Source organism: Puma concolor, chromosome C2, assembly GCF_028749965.1.
Source record: "Puma concolor isolate L17-30 chromosome C2, mPumCon1.1.hap2, whole genome shotgun sequence".
NCBI classification, from domain to species: Eukaryota; Metazoa; Chordata; class Mammalia; order Carnivora; family Felidae; genus Puma; species Puma concolor.
Genome location: NC_141675.1, coordinates 14,365,512 through 14,385,505, shown reverse-complemented (window position 1 = coordinate 14,385,505; position 19,994 = coordinate 14,365,512). Strand labels below are relative to the sequence as shown.

The 19,994-nt window shown below is 34.8% G+C and overlaps 1 protein-coding gene across 5 annotated transcripts in view; it reads left to right on the top strand.

Moving 5' to 3' along the window:
• ZCWPW2 (zinc finger CW-type and PWWP domain containing 2) overlaps positions 1–19,994 on the top strand; it is a 154,916-nt gene that overhangs the window by 76,084 nt on the left and 58,838 nt on the right. For 4 of the 5 annotated variants that reach the window (XM_086720593.1, XM_086720590.1, XM_086720594.1 and 1 more), the window contains exon 5: positions 16,380–16,494. The exons of the other annotated variant lie outside the window; for it this stretch is intronic. In XM_086720593.1, the coding sequence (XP_086576719.1) occupies positions 16,380–16,494 (115 nt within the window). The remainder of the gene's footprint in view (positions 1–16,379; positions 16,495–19,994) is intronic. 5 annotated transcript variants of the gene reach the window in all.

Below are 19,994 nucleotides of genomic sequence, written 5' to 3'. Positions count from 1 at the left end.
TATGGTGCATCTGAGTGGCTCAGTTGGTTAAGTATCCGACTCTTGATCTCAGCTCAGTTCTTGATCACTGGGTCATGAGTTCAAGCCCCACATTGGGCTCTGTGCTGGGCGAGAAGCCTACTTAAAAAAAAAAGAAAAGAAAATAGCACCCAACTAACTTTCCTTTAGGTCCAGGTCTTGATAACCATACATACTGTTGCTTAAAATCTGTTAGACCAATCCTGGCATTTTTAAGCCCGGGATAAATAAGCACATGTTATTTTCCTGGTTGATTTAAACCTGTTTTCCCAGTTCTGTTGAATGTCCCTAGCTATAACAGGCAGCCTAGCTAGAGCAGTGCTTTAGATGAGCAGAGGCCTTAAAAATTATCTATTGGCTCAGTGCTCACTTTGCTTCCTGTGCTCTATTTCATCAATATATTAGTAATACTTCATTAATAACAATTTGTTACTAATACTGTCATTTTACATAGCAGTATTTACAGCAGCTCTCTTGCTGTAGACTCAGTGATACACTTAGTTTTGCAAAATAAAAGTCTACAACTTGAAATCAGAATATGTAAAATTCTTTAAACTGTACGTAATAAATAAAGTTGATTTAAGTTTTTGATTCTTTTTAAAAATTGGGATCAAATATATGTAACATAAAATTTAATATTTAACCATACGTTCAATGGTGATTTAAGTTTTCAACTACTGATAATAATCCTAGAAAAAATTTTCCTAAGTAGTGTAAATATGACCTGATACAGAAAATCCAGATGGCAGTTTTCTGTTATTTTCAGTACACTGTATTTCTTATGATATGGGCTATGAGCCTTTTCATAACACCGTCTTTGAGATTTGTGAAACAGACTTGCCTTTTATTGAAATGAAATTTTATAGTGGTAGAGCCCATGAATTCTGGAGCTTGATGTGTATGAATTCCAGCTCTGTCACTTACTAGCTATATGAGCTTGGGCAAGTTCTAAACTCAGTGCCTCAGTTTCCTCTTTTGTAAAATGAAGATAACAATAGTACCCACCTCCTGAGCTTGTTAAGAAGTTAAAATGAGTTGTTTGTGAAGTGCTTAAAACTGTACTTGACACCTAATACTACAGAAGCATTGATTAAATTAGTAACTTAAAAAATTAATAATAGGGGTGCCTGGGTGGCTCAGCTGGTTAAGCGTCCAACTTCAGCTCAGGTCATGATCTCATGGTTCACAAGTTCAAGCCATGCATTGGGCTCTGTGCTGACAGCTCAGAGCCTGGAGCCTGCTTCAGATTCTGTGCCTCCCTCTGTCTCTGGCCCTCCGCAACGTGTTCTCTGCCTGTCTGTCTCTCTCTCTCTCTCTCTCTGAAAAATAAATAAAAACATCAAAAAAATTTTTTTAATTAGTAATAGACTCTTTAATAGAACTCCAACGGAAATAAAATGTATACTCAGTCAACTCCTCCCTACTGTGAATAGAGTTCCTATCTCATTTTCTCGGATTGCATAGACCAAATGATAAGTATTTATGTTCTGATCACTTATGACATTACTAATGGACATTCGAAAAATGCTTTACATTTTATAAAGTACTTTTTACATCCACTATCGCATGTGATCTTCATTCATTGTTAAGAAAGTTGAAGCTTAGGTTAAGTGACTTGCCTGAGATCACACAGCAACAGAACTGGGACTGAAGCCTAGGTCTTCTGATTACAAACTCCAGGTTTTTACATTATATGTCAACCTTCTTGACATTTATATTGAGCCATCTGCTTCTAATCTTCAGTAGCATACCAAATTTATAATAAGCTATCATCTGTAAACTGGAGTATCCCAAAGTCCTTCTTACTGATATCATGCTGTTAATTCAACCTACTTGATTAATTAACTTAACCATAAACCAGAACTTTTCAAAGTTTGACAAAGGTGTAAAAGCTTTTTTCTTCATGTTTAGTGTATTGATTCCTGGCCACAGATTTTGAACCTCTCCATGGCTGTCATTAAAGCTTAGTATTTATTTTATTCTCTTGTAACCTTAGAAGTAATTGGTTATCATTTAATACAAACATCGGTGCTTGATGCCAGGATTTGTGTTTTTGTTTTTGTTTTATACTCTACTGTTGGTTCCCAAAATTGCTCAGTATCCCATTATCCCATAGAGCTCTTTAAAAACATTACTGTTCTTTGTTATTGAGCCATTAAAAAAGATAAGGAAATTCTACCATTTGTGACAACATGAATAGACTTTGAAAGAATTATGCTAAGTGAAATCAGTCAGACAGAGAAAGACAAATACTATATGACCTCACCTACATATGGAATCTAAACAACAACAAACTCAGAAAAAGGGATCACATTTGTGGTTATCAGAAGTGGAGGGTGGGGGGAAGGAACTGAAGAAGGTAGTCAAAGGGTACACACAGTAGAAGATCAGTAAGTACTAGGGGTTATAAGGTACACCATGATGACCGTAGCTAACACTGCTGTGTGATTTATAGGAAAGTTGTTAAGAGAGTAAATCCTAAGAGTTCTCATCATATGGAAAACAATTTTTTTCTTCTTTCTTTTCTTTTTATTGTATCTATATGAGAAGATGGATATTAGCCGAACCTATTGCGGTAACCATTTCACGATATATGTAAAGCAAAACATCCTGCAGCTTACCTTAAACTTCTGCAGTGATGGGTGTTAATTATTTCTCAATAAAACTAGGATAAAAAATACACACACGTGTGTGCATATCTATCTAGCTATTCCTGAACCTACATACTGGGGAGTGTTCTGTGAATCTATATAGTTCCTTGGTGAATCTGAAGAACCACTATATAGCAGGCTATCTTACCATAAATACCTACTTTCTATCTTTATTAGAATTAGCTAAAGAAGGTGTTTATGAAAATGTTATTTTTTTAAGTTTATTTTGAGAGAGAGAGAGAGACAGAGCAAGTAGGGGAGGGGCAGACAGAGAGGGGGACAGAAAATCCAAAGCAGGCTCTGTGCTGACAGCAGACAGCCTACTGTGGTGCTTGAACTCTCACAAACCATTAGATCATGACCTGAGCTGATGTCAGACATTTAACTGACTGAGCCACCCAGGCACCGCCAAAATGTATATTTTTAGTGTGTGTGTGTGTGTGTGTGTGTGTGTGTGTGTGTGTGTGTGTGAAATGTGTAAACGTGTTTATGAGTTTGTGGTGCTAAACAAGCCAGACAAATCTTTAGCAAAATTGTGATGTTAGACTCCCCTGTCCCTTTAAATAGTTTCTCTCCTTTGGTGGTGGTTGATTTTCTCCCTGCAATGACAGCTGGAGCCCTCTTAAGACTTTTTCTCTCCTCTCAAAATCTGATTTCAGGTCCATCACACTAAATGACCGATGTATTGTTTGTATAAAAATTGTTCTCAGAAGGATGTCAGTGTAAATAATAGACCAGCCTAAAGTGTCAGACTGAGACTTCTTAAAAAAAATAATAACCACAGCATATAGTAGTTGTCTATCCTAATAGGAAAATAACTTGTATATTCAATATCTAAGTAAATAGACATTATGTTAGTAAATATATGTTAATAAAAAGTTTATATCATAGCCTGCAAGTTTTTCATTTTCCATTCAGACTATTTTAAACTGCTTGGTTTCCTATCCCTCCCTCTATACCCAGCTTTGCAAGGAATACTCAGTTCCTGTTTTGGTTATATTTGGTAATATTTCCCAATATTTCAAGCCAAGTAATGGAATCGTACTTTAATTGGACTCTCAGATTTCCTTATTCTTTCTTCCTAATTTCTCCCCTAGTGTTCTTTGCATTCTCAGTATTATCTCTCAGGGGTGATACATAGTCTCTCAGATCTCTGTGAAGGATCAGACTAAACAGAACTAGAACTTTTTTCTTTTTTTTTGGTCAATCTAGCTAGTTCACACTTAACGTTAGTGTGGGGAGTGGGGGACATAAATTATTTTCATCTTAAAACCCTGCTGAATTAGAGTAAGCAAAATTCCTATTTACGTCTTTAGAAACTTAGAGTAAACAATAAATTAATAAGATCTTAAAAGCAGTATTTGCTTCTGGTGTTCAAAAATTGGAATAAACTGTCTAAATAATCCAGAGTTGATTATATGAAGATTCTATGAGCCTATGTGAAAGATGAGAGATGAGAGTGGAGGGTATTAGGAAGCCAAGGAGTGTGTGATGCACATGGGTGTGCTGTGACTGACCATCTTCTAGTGTGCATCCAAGGAACAGGAATGTTCTTACTGTCTGGATTACTGGTTGCTTTTGGAGAAATCCAATTTAAGGAGGACAAGATATCCTTGTGATTAACTTTCTACTGAATTGCTGTAAGTGAAAACAATCTTCCCAACAGAGGAGAAGAGCGATAGCTTTGATGAGATAGTAAATAGAACCATGCATCAGGGCAACGCATGGTTAGAGTCAGCGAGCTGCACTGCAAGTTTGAATGTATAAATTGCAGCAATTAACGTAAATCACTAGGCAGAATACCTTAGAATAGGCAGTAGTGTTGATCCCCAAACATTTAGTGGAGATGCATCCCAAAGGAAAATTATTTTGTATTTTTTTAGATTATGAAATGTATGAATTATATCCTTATGTTTCTAAAGACATATTATGTAAGAAATAACTTAAAGTAATGGTCAATATGTGAAGTCATTTCAGTGAATTTATGAAGCTCAATAAAGTAGGCTAAGTACCTATGATTCTAGTTTTTCAGGTCTTTAATATATGCTGAACATTGTGTGTAAAAAATACATTTTCTAAATTATAAGTACTTATTTTGCAGTTAACTTTAATATTGATATAGCCAGAATGATAATTTTGGATCATAGATGTTACTGTTGTATCTACAGAATTGTAGTGAGACTCTACCCTCCCCAAAATAGGTCACATTAAAAATCATTTGATTGAATTACTTTAGTTTTAAAATTAGGTATGAGTTTTTGCATATTTAAAGGACTTGAAATTAGACACACTCTTTTTCCTAAGAAAAAATATACTACTAATATCATGGGCTAAATCAGTGGGCCCATGAAATATTTTACAGATCTGAATTCTGTATAAAAACTGAAGTTCTGTATTGTCTTTGATAGTTATCATGTTTATAAATTTTTCTTCTCCTTTTCTAGGGTTAATCACATAATTCAGGATTAAAATATAGTAGCCTTTCATTTTCATCTCCAATTTTCTGACTGGATTGTATCAATGCCACCCTGAACAAAAAAAAAAATCTATTTTTAATAACAATTACTTACTGAGCTCCTATTGTTTGTGACTCTTCTAGGCTCAGATGTAAATAAAACAGACAAAATTCAAATGCCCTCGTGAGACTTAAATTAATAGGGTAAGACCCATAGTAAACAAATAAATGACAATAATGAAAGATAAGGTATGTTAGTTGTTGATGAGTGCTGTGGGGGAAAATGAAGGGAAAGTAATAGGGGGGATAAGGAAGCAGGGTGCCAAGGGGAGAGGAGGGAGGAGGACCTATCTATTCTAATATTCGAAGTCCCTTAGTGAAGAAATTCTTCCCCACAGCCAACCAAACACCAATGGGTGGTTGATAATACTTGTTTTGATTGTGTCTTCCCATTTCATTTATTCTAAAAGGTAGTCAGGCCCCTGGTGCTCCCCTGTCTCAGGGGAATTTTCTGTTGTAGAGATCAAAAGCAGAGCTTGCCTGTCTTCCTGACCTGAGTCCCTCAAGGGTGGGAAGGGTGGACTGGGTACAGAGAAGTCAGTGCCTCTGAGAGGGACGGGCAGGAGCATCTGTGCAGAGAAGAGCCTCTCCGACTTGGAAGAGGACAAAGTCTGTCAGTGCCCTGGGCAGCAGCAGTACCTCAGAGGAAAATGGCACTGTGTCACCCAGAGGGATGCTGAACTCATGCCATCAAGGTTCCCAACTTCCAAAAAGCTTCTTTTGCCTCAGTGTGGCAAAGAAGCTGTTAGACTGTCTGACTTCAAGGGACTGGAACAACAATGTTGTTATTCTTGAAACCACTATGGGTTGTAGAGTAATGATCTGTCTTCACTCTTCAGGCATCATATATTTCTTTCCAATTTATAGGAACCTAAGGAAAGTAAGGGGTGGCTCCCAAATGCCTGAGATCAAATTTCTTATCCTTGTTGGATGTGGGATATTACATTGATTTTTATTTAGCAAAAATTGGTAATGGAACACTGCTTACACATTCAAGTTTGAAGCATAAGATTTATCCTGCTAGAGCTTCAGGTTTTTATACTTTGAACAACTCATAGGTGGGGAAGCAATCTTAAAATACAAAGGAACAAAAGATACGAATTTCTGCTGGATTGCAGATTTCACTCCTCTGGCCTTCCTGGGTGAACAGGCACATATACATTATTTTCTTTGACTCTGCCTCTCCATACTAGTATGTGGTGATAGCACAAACCTTATTCAATGAAAAGGGACATTCAGTTTCTTCCTCAAATTCTGGGAAATGTAAAAATGATATTAAGTCCTTTCAGTCAGCCAGTAACAGTTGAAACAAGATCATATAAAACAGTACCTTACAACCTTTTCAGTTTTGGACATGGCTGGGAATTTTCCCAGACACAGGGTAGTGTCTTCCTTGTCTAACCATCTGTGAGAGTCTCAAACCTCATCCTTACTCCAAATATTTACATGTTTATTCATCCACCAAGAATACATCTATCAAGAATCTCTTATTTACATTCATAAATTCACACAAATTTTTAGACTGTGAGTCTTCCTTTTCTTTCCATGATGATTACTTCTTTTTCTCTATGATTACTTATTTTTCCCCTTCACCCTAAATTTAATAAACTGATTGATAAACCTCAAGTTGCCACAGTAATATAAACGTAACAAAGGAATTGATATTCTGTCTTTGCATCATAGAATTTACTGGGATTTGAAGATGTCCTGTCCTTTCTATGATCTTACGTAAAGTTATTGATCTTAATCCTTCACTTTATAAGCTGTTAGCACCTTGAAAGTTTGCTAAAGAGCTGCGTTTAAAATTTCCTTCTTAAACAAGTATATTTGAAAACTTTTCTGTGTTTTGTTTTGGGGTGGGAGAAAATTTGGAAGTTTTAACATTAAAATATATTCAGGTTTTAGTGAAATACATTAAGTCTTTAAGACTACAAAAGATGAAGACAAAAATGACTGTTTTCACATTGCAAACTAAGGTACAAGACTTTCACATTGCAAAGGAGGGGCTAAAACTGGCTTGGCAGCCCTTTGCCTAATTTGTGCAAGGATATAAAAGGTTTGAGGTTGAACATACAGGAATTTCTTTGGAGAAAGTAATGATATTCTATGGCATTTTCCCTATACCTCCTCACTACCCATTTTGTGAAAAGGAAAGATGTTCATTTTCCTGTATGAGGGATTTTTTGAGAGCATGATGTGTGTACTCTTGAGCTTGAGCAACACAACATACTGGTGCTTTCCTCTGAGAAATCTGAGTGAGAGTGCCTGGTTATCAGGTCTAGCAACAGAATGAAAAGATCTAGAGGCACTGAGAATGGCCAGCATTCCCATGGTTTGGGGGAGAGAGGATGCAGGCAACATGGGAAAAAGAATCGTAGTCATTTTAATTTTTTTTAATGTTCATTTATTTTTGAGAGAGACAGAGTGTGAGCAGGGGAGGGGCAGAGAGGGAGGGAGACCAGAATCTGAAGCAGGCTCCAGGCTCTGAGCTGTCAGCACAGAGCCTGACACGGGGCTTGAACCCACAAACTGTAAGATCATGATCTAAGCCGAAGTCGGACACTTAACCAACTGAGCCACCCAGGCACCCCGAGTAGTCATTTTAGAAGGGTCTTCTAGAAATGGCTTCCTCCATACAGAGAAAGATACCATATGTTTTCACTTTATGTGGATCCTGAGAAACTTAACAGAAACCCATGGGGGAGGGGAAGGGAAAAAAAAAAAAAAGAGGTTAGAGTGGGAGAGAGCCAAAGCACAAGAGACTCTTAAATAAAACTGAGAACAAACTGAGGGTTGATGGGGGGTGGGAGGGAGGGGAGGGTGGGTGATGGGTATTGAAGAGGGCATCTTTTGGGATGAACACTGGGTGTTGTATGGAAACCAATTTGACAATAAATTTCATATATTGAAAAAAAAATAAAAATAAAAAAAAAAAGAAAGATGGCTTCCTGCTCCCGTGAAATCTAGACAGAGCAATACAGGAAAAGTGGTAATGGGGTAGGGGGTTGATTGAAAGCAGCCAGCTCAAGAAAGATCTCCTCTGTCAGGGAAGTTGTTCCTAGTTGGTAGAAAACATTCTCCAAAAACCCACAACGCACCCCACAATAAAAAAAAATGCTTTAAGCCTAGAAAGCACCAACCCCAAACTGCTATGTAGCAGTCAAAAATATTTATTGCAATTTCTCTTCCATTCTCCACACCAAATCTTTTCAATCCCAGAGAAGCCAGAAGATGTGGGGAGAGAAAGAGAAACACACGGAGGAAAAGGAGGACCACTTTAGCCTACAGTATGTCCCTAGCTTGAGGAGGAACAGAAGCTTTAACTTCAAATGCAGTTTTGGAATTTTGTTTCTTACATGCAAGTAGACATTGTAGTTTTTGAATTTCAGGGAACTAAATAAGTAACTCTGGGACATTTTATTATCCGAGAGTTATCAGGAAAGTCACAAAAGTTGCTGTAGATTTCAGTCAAGTGTTAAACACCTCCACATTGCAGTTGATAGAGTGAGTTTGAATGGCAGTTACTTTCTGCTTGAGTTTGAATCCTATTTTCAATACCACTTGGTTTTGAAAAAATCTGTGTTAATCTAATTATCGTACTTGACTTTTGGCTGCAATGGTAAATTTAAATGTTTTCATGCCTTTAAAAGATTATTTTTGTTTAAAAAAATTTTTTTTCTTAAAAAAACCAGGAAAAGGTAGTTTTTGCCTTAGTTTAAGCTTATTCAAAATAGAATTGTTTCCTTTGCTGAATTTTGTCTAAAATGTAAACCTTCAAGTTGAAGATTTATCTCACTAAATACTATAGTATTTTAATATTGAACCTAATCACAGTGTTATTACTATAATTCATTCAAGCATGATGTTCATTCATCCTTTACAAATTTTGCCCTAGTAATTAGTGTATGGGATGAATCTATTATGTTTGGTGAAATGCTGTGTCTTTATTTCTTTCTCGTCAATCCAGAAGCCCTTTCTTGGCAAATTCCAGTTGAAAGATTATGATAATGTATTAAACAGTTTAGTATATGAAGGTGATTACAAATAAACATTTCTTTTTGGTAGCTTCTGCAGAAGAAGTCTATTTAAATAAACGTGAATCACTTCTGCATGTCTTGAAAAATACATGAACTCATTCAACTGAAAGTTCTATTTTAATTAGAGAAGACACTGGTTGTTCTGGTAGGAAATTGGGGTTTTTAAAAGTATGTAAGATTACTACAATTATGTAATTGTCCTGGTAGAATTGGCTAATATAATTAGCCAAAGAAAGGAGCCAAAGTACATATACAGGAAAGAAAAAAAAGCAAGATTATCATTATTAGTAGATAATTGTTTACTTGGAAAACCCATGGAACTCAAATCTAAAAACTATTTTAAACAATAAGAAAATTCAATTATATGGCAGTTACAAAATTAGTATACAGAGGCAACCAGTGTGAAAATATGAATGGATAAAAGTTCCCATTTATAGCAACAAAGCATACATAACACACTAGAATAAGCTTAAGAAGCATATGTAAGAGCTATGTGAATACAACTTCAAAATGCTACTAAGAGACAGAAAATAAAACCTAAGTAAACGGAAAGATATAATCCTCTTTTTGGTTTAGAAAATTTAATATGGAAAGATGTCAATTCTCCCTAAATTATTTTTAATGTAATCTCAATTTTAAAAAAGGGCTTAAGATGAATGCTAAAATGTATAGGAAAATTAAACATAGAAGAGGGAAGTAGGCCTATAAAATACAAAACTATAATAAAGCCCCATTAGATAAAGCAGTTTCGTGCTAACAGTGATTTGACAGATAAATAGAACAATATAAAGTCCAAAAATAGACTCCAAAGTACTTGGAAATATAGTTAGTGGTTAAGATTGTATTCAAATAATTAAAGTTGTATTATTAATAAATTGTATGGGTACCAATGGCTACTTGGGAAAAACATAAAGTAGAAGCTATACCTCATAACTTACACACAAATTAGTGCTAGAAAGATGAAAGATTTAAATGAACAAAATGAAAATACAAATATATCTAAAAAATTAACTGTCAACAGGAAAAGATACTTGCAATACATGTAGCAGTGTATTACTTTCTTAATTTATACAAGACTCTTATAAACCAATAAGAAAAAGACCTATATAAATATTAACACAGGACTTGAATAGTCACTTGTAGAAAAGAAAACATAAATGGCTTTTAAAAATGTGAAAAATTGATGAATAAGATATGGGATCTAATATACAACATGGTGACTAAAGTTAATAATACTGTATTATGTATTTGAAAGTTGAAAAAAAAAAGCAGATCTTAAATATTCTCACCACACACACACACACACACACACACACACACACACACACACACACGAGTTATTGTGTGAGTTGATGGAGGTGTTAACTAACTCTATTATGGTAATAATTTTACAAGATACACAGGTATCCAATTATTATGTTGTGCTCCTTAAATTTGCATAGTTATATGGCAATTGTACCTCAGTAAAGTTGGAAAAATATTAAAAGTTTCTCGGGGCGCCTGGGTGGCGCAGTCGGTTGAGCGTCCGACTTCAGCCAGGTCACGATCTCGTGGTCCGTGAGTTCGAGCCCCGCATCAGGCTCTGGGCTGATGGCTCGGAGCCTGGAGCCTGTTTCCGATTCTGTGTCTCCCTCTCTCTCTGCCCTTCCCCCGTTCATGCTCTGTCTCTCTCTGTCCCAAAAATAAATAAATGTTGAAAAAAAAAATTAAAAATAAATAAATAAATAAATAAAAGTTTCTCATAATTACTAACTTTAAGAAATGAAAATGATAATAAAAAAGAAATACTGTATTTCTCTTAAAATATTGACAGAGATCTGAAAGTGTGGTCACAGAAGTCTTCTCCAGGGTGTGAGGAAACATACTGTTTGTGGCATTGTAAATTGTGACCATCTCATTCAAGAGTGAATTCACAGTAACTTCCAAAATTTAAAATACACCTTCAAACCTGGTAATTCAACATCTAGGAATTTACTCTTCTTACACTTTCACATGGACAAAGTGATATATGCACAAATTTTTTTATTAAAGCATTGTTTCACATTACATAATATTAGAAATAGCTTAAATGTTCATAGCTAGGGCATTTGTCAAATAAATAATGGCACATACAAAGCACGTGTGTGGATATACCTTCATCTGTTTCCTCATTACTTTGGTTATGTCATCCAGTTTCTTGGCTTTAAATTCTGTGTGTGTGTGTGTGTGTGTGTGTGTGTGTGTGTGTGTGTGTGTGTATGTGTGGATGATTCATAAATATTATCTGCTGTTCTCATTTCTCTCCTGAATTTCCTTACCACACTCTTACTTGGTATCTCCACTTGGATGTCACAATAGACATCTTGTACCAACAGGTCTGAACTCTTGATCTCCACCCCCCCCCCCCCCCACAAAAGTATCTCACTTCCTTGACAGCCTTCTTCTCACTTGACAGCAAAGTTCATCCTTCTGCTAGTTCAGTCGAAAAGACTTAGGGTCATCTTCTGCTTCTCTCACACCCAATTTTCAGTTGGTCAAGAAATTTATTTTGCTGTAACTTCAAATTATGTCCAGAATCCTACCACTTTTCACCACAATGGCTGCCACTATCCTGGTCTATACCACCATCATTTCTTGCCTAGGTTATTACTGGTAATCTTATATCTACATGCCTTTGTATAGTTTATTTTGGTCAAAACAATCAGAATGACACCAAAAACCATAAAATACCTAGGAATAAATCTGACCAAAGAGGTGAAAAATCTATACACTGAAAACTATAGAAAGCTTATGAAAGAAATTAAAGAAGACACAAAAAAATGGGAAAATATCCTATGCTCCTGGAGAGGAAGAACAAATAGTGTTAAAATATCAATACTACCCAAAGCAATCTGCATTTTCAATGCAATGCCTATAAAAATAACACAGCATTCTTCACAGAGCTAAAGCAAACAATCCTAAAATGTGTATGGAACCAGAAAAGACCCCGAATAGCCAAAGCAATCTTGAAAAAGAAAACCAAAGCAGGAGGCATCACAATCCCGGACTTCAAGCTGTATTGCAAAGCTGTAATCATCAAGACAGTATGGTACTGGCACAAAAACAGACACTCAGATCAATGTAACAATAGAGAACCCAGAAATGGACCCACAAACATATGGCCAACTAATCTTTGACAAAGCAGGAAAGAAAATCCAATGGAATAAAGACAGTCTCTTCAGCAAGTGGTGCTGGGAAAACTGGACAGCAACATGCAGAAAAATGAACCTGGACCACTGTCTTATACCTTACACAAAAATAAACTCAAAATGGATGAAAGACCTAAACATAAGACAGGAAGCCATCAAAATCCTCAAGGAGAAAGCAGGAAAAACTCTTTGACCTTGGCTGAAGCAACTTGTTACTCAACAGGTCTCCAGAGGCAAGGAAAACAAAAGCAAACATGAACTACTGGGCCCTCATCAAAATAAAAAGCTTCTGCACAACGAAGAAAACAATCAGCAAAACAAAGGCAACTGACGGAATGGGAGAAGATATTTGCAAATGACATATCAGATAAAGGATTAGTATCCAAAATCTATAAAGAACTTAATCAAACTCAACACCCAAAAAACAAATAATCCAGTGAAGAAATGGGCAAAAGACATGAATAGACACTTCTCCAAAGAAGACATCCAGATGGTCAACCGACACATGAAAAAATGCTCAACATCACTCATCACCAGGGAAATACAAATCAAAACCACAATGAGATACCACCTCACACTTACATTAACATTAACAACCCAGACAACAACAGATGTTGGCAAGGATGCAGAGACAGAGGATCTCTTTTGCACTGCTGGTGGGAATCCAAGCTGGTGCAGCCACTCTGGAAAACAGTTTGGAGCTTCTTCGAAAAATTGAAAATAGAACTACCCTACAACCCAGCAATTGCACTACTAGGTATTTATCCAAGGGATACAGATATGCTGTTTCAAAGGGGCACATGCACCCCAATGTTTATAGCAGCACTATCAACAGTAGCCAAAGTATGGAAAGAGCCCACATGTCCATCGATGGATGAATGGGTAAAGAAGATGTGGTATACATACAATGGGGTATTACTCAGCAATCAAAAAGAATGAAATCTTGCCATTTGCAACTACATGGATGGAACTAGAGGGTATTATGCTAAGCAAAATTAGTCAGAAAAAGACAAATATCATATGACTTCACTCCTATGAGGATGTTAAGATACAAAACAGATGAACATCAGGGAAGGGAAGCAAAAATAATATAAAAACAGGGAGGGGGACAAAACATAAGAGACTCTTCATTATGGAGAACAAACAGAGGGTTGCTAGAGGGGTTTTGGGAGGGGGGATGTGCTAAATGAGTAAGGGGCATTAAGGAATCTATTCCTGAAATCATTGTTGCACTATATGCTAACTAATTTGGATATTAAATAAATAAATAAATAAATAAATAAATAAATAAATAAATAGTATAAAAAATCATAATGTTTTAAAACACTGAATCAAATCAAATGTTATTTTTCTGCTCAGAACTATGGAATGGGTCCCATTTTAGAATAAAAGGCAAGATCCCTGCAATGGCCTGAAAGGACCTCCATGATCTGGCCCCTGTTAATTTTGTGATCTCATTACCTGTTACTCTCCTTCATTTAGCCTCAGCCACCTTGGTTTCTTCGATGCTTCTTGAATATACTTGTATCCTCCCACCTTAGAGTATTTTTTTTTTCTCTGCTTGGAGTTCTCTTTTTTGGAATATCTACGTGGTTAACTCCCTGTCCTCTTTCACGTCTTTGCAGATGTCACCTTTTCAATGAGAGTTACCCTACTTTTTTGCCTTAACTTTTCTTTATTACATAGAACTTGTAACCTCCTATTAACATACTGTAGGTTTTATTTATTTGTTATGCTTATTGTAGATTGTCTGTTTCACTAGCTAGAATGAAGGTAAGCTTTATCTACCTTCTTCAGTGGTAGATCCCAAGGTTTTAGAATATGTCAAATCAATCAATAAACGAAGCAATCTGCAAGAAAAATTGAAAAACTCAAGGTATATGTAACTGTTCACAACACTCTGTAAAATTAGATATATTCATACAAATAACATAAATGTTTGTAGATCCATACAGTAGCTTTGAAAGACTGTGAAAGAAACTGGTAATAATGGGTACCTTTGGGAGAAACAATACCAGCGATGGATATGGCGGCACATTCCAGCCTTCAGGGTGTGTACACACCACTTTAGTTGGAAAATACAGTGCATAGTTGAGCCTAATTGTGGAATTCAAAATTCTTTATAAATTAGTCTTAATTTTTTGTTTCTTTGAAGATGTTTGATTGTACTACCACTAGATGGCACATACTTCCTGGTAAATTCTTGAAGAATCTCAGACACAAGTTTTTAAAAAAGCTTTTTGGTTCCCCAAACTCACCGAAGTTTACTTTAGCTATCTATAGTATTGATTTTTCTCAAGAAATTTTCTTAACATCAATTGTTTAGTGCCATATCAGCTTCTAAGCTATTTTTCACTGATTTCTTATTTAGCACCATAACATTAGAGCTGCAGAAATATCTTAAACATGCAGATACTAAGTTAGATATTCTTAGTTTAAATTTTCTAATGTCTATTAAATTGTATCTGCCTAACTCTTTTTCTATGAAACTAATGAATGAAATTTAAATATTTTGTGCACAAAAGTAGGTTTTTGAAAAAAAAGTAGGTTTTTGTTTGATTATATTCTTTGACTCCTTTTTATAAAATAAATAATTGTCTAGAACAACATGCAATTTAACAAGCACTTTCGGAATGCTTACATAATGTGCAGTGAGATTAGGCAAATGGGTACTATGGAGGATAGAAAGATGAAATATTATTTATTGCCTCTGTCTTCAGGGACTTTTCATTTTATGGGTAGGGGCAGTCATGAATACAAATAACTATAATACAACTCAGAATGTAGTGAATGATTAAATGAAAATATTAAGTGTAACAGGAACAGATAGTTGATATTAATTTGGGGACTCCAAGAATAAGGTGGAGTTTGAGAAGAGCTTTAAATATATGGATAGTTTCATTCTCTAAATGAATTAAATATAAGTGTTATATAGATTTACATTTCTGTATAAGGAGTAAATTATGTATCTGAGTTAAAGATATGATTATTATATGTAAGTGGTAAATATGGAATAATAGAATAAAAACCTTTTTTTTTTTATGGTAAACTCCCAAAAAAGAAAATGGTGGTATGAATTTTATAATTTGTAACATTTAAAAACATTATAAAAAGTTTTTTAGGCAGATTCTTGGGTGCTTAGTTGGCTCAGTCAGTAGAGCACGTAACTCTTGATCTCAAGACTGTAAATTCAAGACCCACGTTGGGTGTGGAGATTACTTAAAGATAAAATCTTAAAAAAAAAACTTTTTAGTCAAGTTCTAAAATAACAATGGAAAAATTAGTGGGTCAGATAATTTTTAAAGTCATTTTTAACCTAGAGATTCTTTCACTCTTTTTCTCTTTAAAAATTTCTGTAAAAATAAATTACATGTAGAAAAGTACTGAATTCAAGTAGAATAACATTGATTGAGTGCTTGCTATGCCAGAAAACTGTCATCTATTATTTCATTTAATACTTCTGAAACTTTATGATTAATGCTGTTATCCACATTTTAGAGATGAAGAAATTGGGGCAAAAGTTTAAGGAACTTGTATGAATAGGTCACTTTTCTGCCATAACTCAAAACTGGATGTGAATGGAAGTAATTTTCTTACAATAAGAAACTTGGCTTTTCAGTTTATACCACTTCAGTATCATTGTTATGTTACTTAAAAGAGAATCAAATTATGCTAACAAAATATATTAATACTGACTACTTTGTTACATTGGTGGTCATAACTTTTTGTAACTTTTTAAATGTGAGAGGAATTATATTAAAATATTATCTTAGTGAATCAAGAATCTAACCCTTTGTCTTTTAATGTACAACATTCCCACAACTTTGCTATACTCTAATAATGAAATAATAATTATATACCAAAGTCTACATAATGTATGTTACAATGCTTATTAAATCGGGTTAATTTCAGCTCAATAGCTAAATCAAGTAGATATTAAAACAAAATTATACATTTAGAAATGAGTCATTATTTTTCTGTGTTTCTTTAGCTAGGAACATGTACGAAGAAAAAGAAATGGTATAAAAGTGCACTACAAGAAGCATACCTTCTCTATGGACATTCTCACGAGCGAAGACTGGAAGTGTGCCGCCTATCCAAACAGGGTATTTGAGTTTTTTTATTCTTTACCACCCCCAAATGAGGATTTATTCAGATGCATGCTTTCTGAAATATATTTGCACATTTAAAAAATTTTCTTTTCATAGGGATAGGATATATCTTTGTCCACTGAAAAATTGGTTTTCTATGGATTAATAGTATGTATTTCACCCTCTGAAACTAAGCATACACTCTATTTAACTGCAAGGGTTTTAATTAACGCTTCTATCATCTTCTTTACTCTTAGACTATCTACGTAAGTTCTTTTATGTATTTCAAAGTATCATATTTCACAATTAGAAGCTATGTCTTTAAAATATATTTCTGGGATGAAACTTTCATTTGCATGTGCTGTATTATTTCAGACCAAAGTATTTTTCAAAATGTTTTATTTGTGAACACATTCAAGGCAGAGATAAAAACAATCATCAACTTTTTTTTTTTAATTAGGTAAAAAAATATGGTAAGATTTCAGGTCATTTTCAAAGAAAGTTCTTTTGAATCATCAATATTATGGTTTATAGATAGCTTTTTAAATGAATTCATCATAATGATTATAGTAGGTAGGATACATTTTTAACTCTGAATGTGATTTAACATAAAAATCATGATTTTCAATAAATTTAAATATGTTTTTAAATTTTGCTGCTTAGCGATAATAATTATCACCTTAAGTTCTAAAGATTATAGAAGGATCTGGCCTTCAGTGCTGACTGAATTTGAAAGTAAGAGTGGTATTTTTTTCCTCCCTTGGAGAAGCTTAATATATATTTTAAAAAACTTATAGGTGAAAATATTTTATTTAAGAAAAATTTAAATATTAACGCAGCTATCTAGGTTTAGATTTTAAAGGAAATAAGTAGATTTAAAAACAGTGGAAAAGAATGACAAGCACATTACTCTGGTTTACTCTGAAACTGGGAAAAGGGACATTTATTACCATGAATGTGATTTTTATTCCTTGTGCTGAAAATATAATGTCTCTGTTTATTAGCAGTAAAGGTTGAACTCACTGTATTGTCACAAATGCAATTTTATTCTTTTCATGGATTATACATTTTTCTTGTGTAACCAAAATAAACTTTGAAATATTTAGGGTTTTAGGGTTTTTTAATATAAATACTGTAAACTAATATAGTCAGTTATTTTTTAAAATTATATTACAGCCATTTCACACTAGCAATGGATACACTCTTTCAATAAATATGGAACTGTGTCTTTGTCATTGTTGTGTGTGCCGGAGTATTAACGTCTGGGTCCTTTGGCATTCTTACTTGTCCAGAGTCTATGGAGAGGGGTTATTTCTCATTGGTTTTGTAGCAGACCATTTTTTTGCTGAAAGATTGATGATTTTTGCATGCAGAAATTGATGTAATTCAGTCTGAATGTAGAGAATCCATGCCTAGAGACTTTCATTTTGTTCATCTTATTGTTGAGTTTTAAGAGTTCTTTGTGTATTTCAGATAACAGCCCTTTGTCAGATATGTATTTTGCAAATATTTCTCTCACTCTGGATTATCTTCTGATTCTCTTGACAGTGTATTTTGCAGAGCAGAAATTTTAATTTTAATGAAGTCCAACTTACTAATTATTTCTTTTGTGGCCCTTGCTTTTGATGTTCTATCTGAAGTCATTAGCAACCTAAGTCATCTACATTTGTAGATGGGGGACATGAAGAGACTTGCAGGAATTCAGTCTTTGCCATAAGAGGCTCGCTCACTTCAGACTCACTCTTCACTATCTCCAAAAGAGACAATATAGTCCTTGCTTAGGTTCTAGGGTGAATTCTCATACGTATCCAGCTTCTTACTTTGTTCAAAAGTGGTTTTGAGACATAAATAGCCATTATTCAGATATTTTACAAAAGGTGAGTAGTTTAGAGGCAAACAACTTATTTCATCCCAACAACTTTGAGAATTTCTTCACCCCAAAATTTATTTTTCCAACCCAGAAATAATGACTCCTAATTTCTTGGCCTGAATTCTCCCTACACTGCAGACATTGACACACTATTATGTTTGGTGCAACTCTTTCAGTGTTGAAATCTGCCGGGTCAGTAAATGATATGTAAAAAATACAGACCTGCTCATACTGTAAGAGATTTCAAAGTCCTGTCCACATAATTCAGTTCCCCTGTTTTTTGTTATATTAACTATTACTCCAAGTAAGTGATTCTTTTTCTGAGTATAGAAAGATTTTTCTTATGTAGGAACATTCATTATAATTGTATTTTTAAAATGAGTAGGGTATTATCCATATGGTCTCTTTATAATTTAGCTTTAAGATTTTGTGTTATTTGTAGGATTAATATTTTCTTACATGCTTTACATCTTAGAGTGGATGTTCCTATTTCTACCTTTTTTTTTCCTAGAATTGTTTTGTTTTGTTTTATTTTTTTTTTTTTTTTTTTTTTTTTTTTTTTTAATTTTTTTTTTCAACGTTTATTTATTTTTGGGACAGAGAGAGACAGAGCATGAATGGGGGAGGGGCAGAGAGAGAGGGAGACACAGAATCGGAAACAGGCTCCAGGCTCTGAGCCATCAGCCCAGAGCCCGACGCGGGGCTCGAACTCACGGACCGTGAGATCGTGACCTGGCTGAAGTCGGACGCTTAACCGACTGCGCCACCCAGGCGCCCCTGTTTTGTTTTGTTTTAAATAAACTTTATTTTTTAGAGCAGCAAAATTTCGGGTTCCCAGAAAAATTAAGCAGTAAGTACAGAGTTCCCATAAGCCCCCGCCCTATACCCATACAGTATCTTCCACTATCAACTTCTGGCCCCAGAGAAACATGAACCAACACTGACATATCATTATCACCCAAAATTCAGAGTTTACATTAAGGTTCACTCTTTGTGTTGTACATTCTACAGGTTTTGACGAATGTATGATGATGTGTATTCACCGTTGTAGTATCATACAGAATTGTTTCACTGGCCTAAAAATTTTGTGTTCCACATGTTCATTTCTCCCCCACTCCTACCCCTCTGCCAACACCTCACAACCACTGATCTTTTTAGCCTCCAGAACATCATATAGTTGGAGTCATACAGTATGTAGCCTTTTCAGATTGACTTCTTTTACTTAGTAATATGTGTTTACATTTCTCCATGTCTGTAGATTCTTTAGCACTGAAAATAGTCCATTGTTTGTATGTAATACAGTTTATGTATCCGTTCACCAACGGAAGGACATCTTGGTTGTTTCTAGGTTTTGACAATTATGAATAAAGCTGCCATAAACATGCAACATAGGTTTTTTTGTGCACATAAGTTTTCAGCTCATTTGGGTAACTACCAAGGAACACAATTGCTGAATCATATGGTAAGGGTATGTTTAGTTTTATAAGAAACTGCCAAACTGTCTTCCAAAGTGGCTGCATCATTTTTACATTCCTACCAGAAATGAATGACAGTTCCTGTTGCTCCACATACTTGCCAGAATTTGGTGTTGTCAGTGTTCTGGATTTTGGCCATTTTAATAGGTCTGCAGTGGGGTTTTATTTAT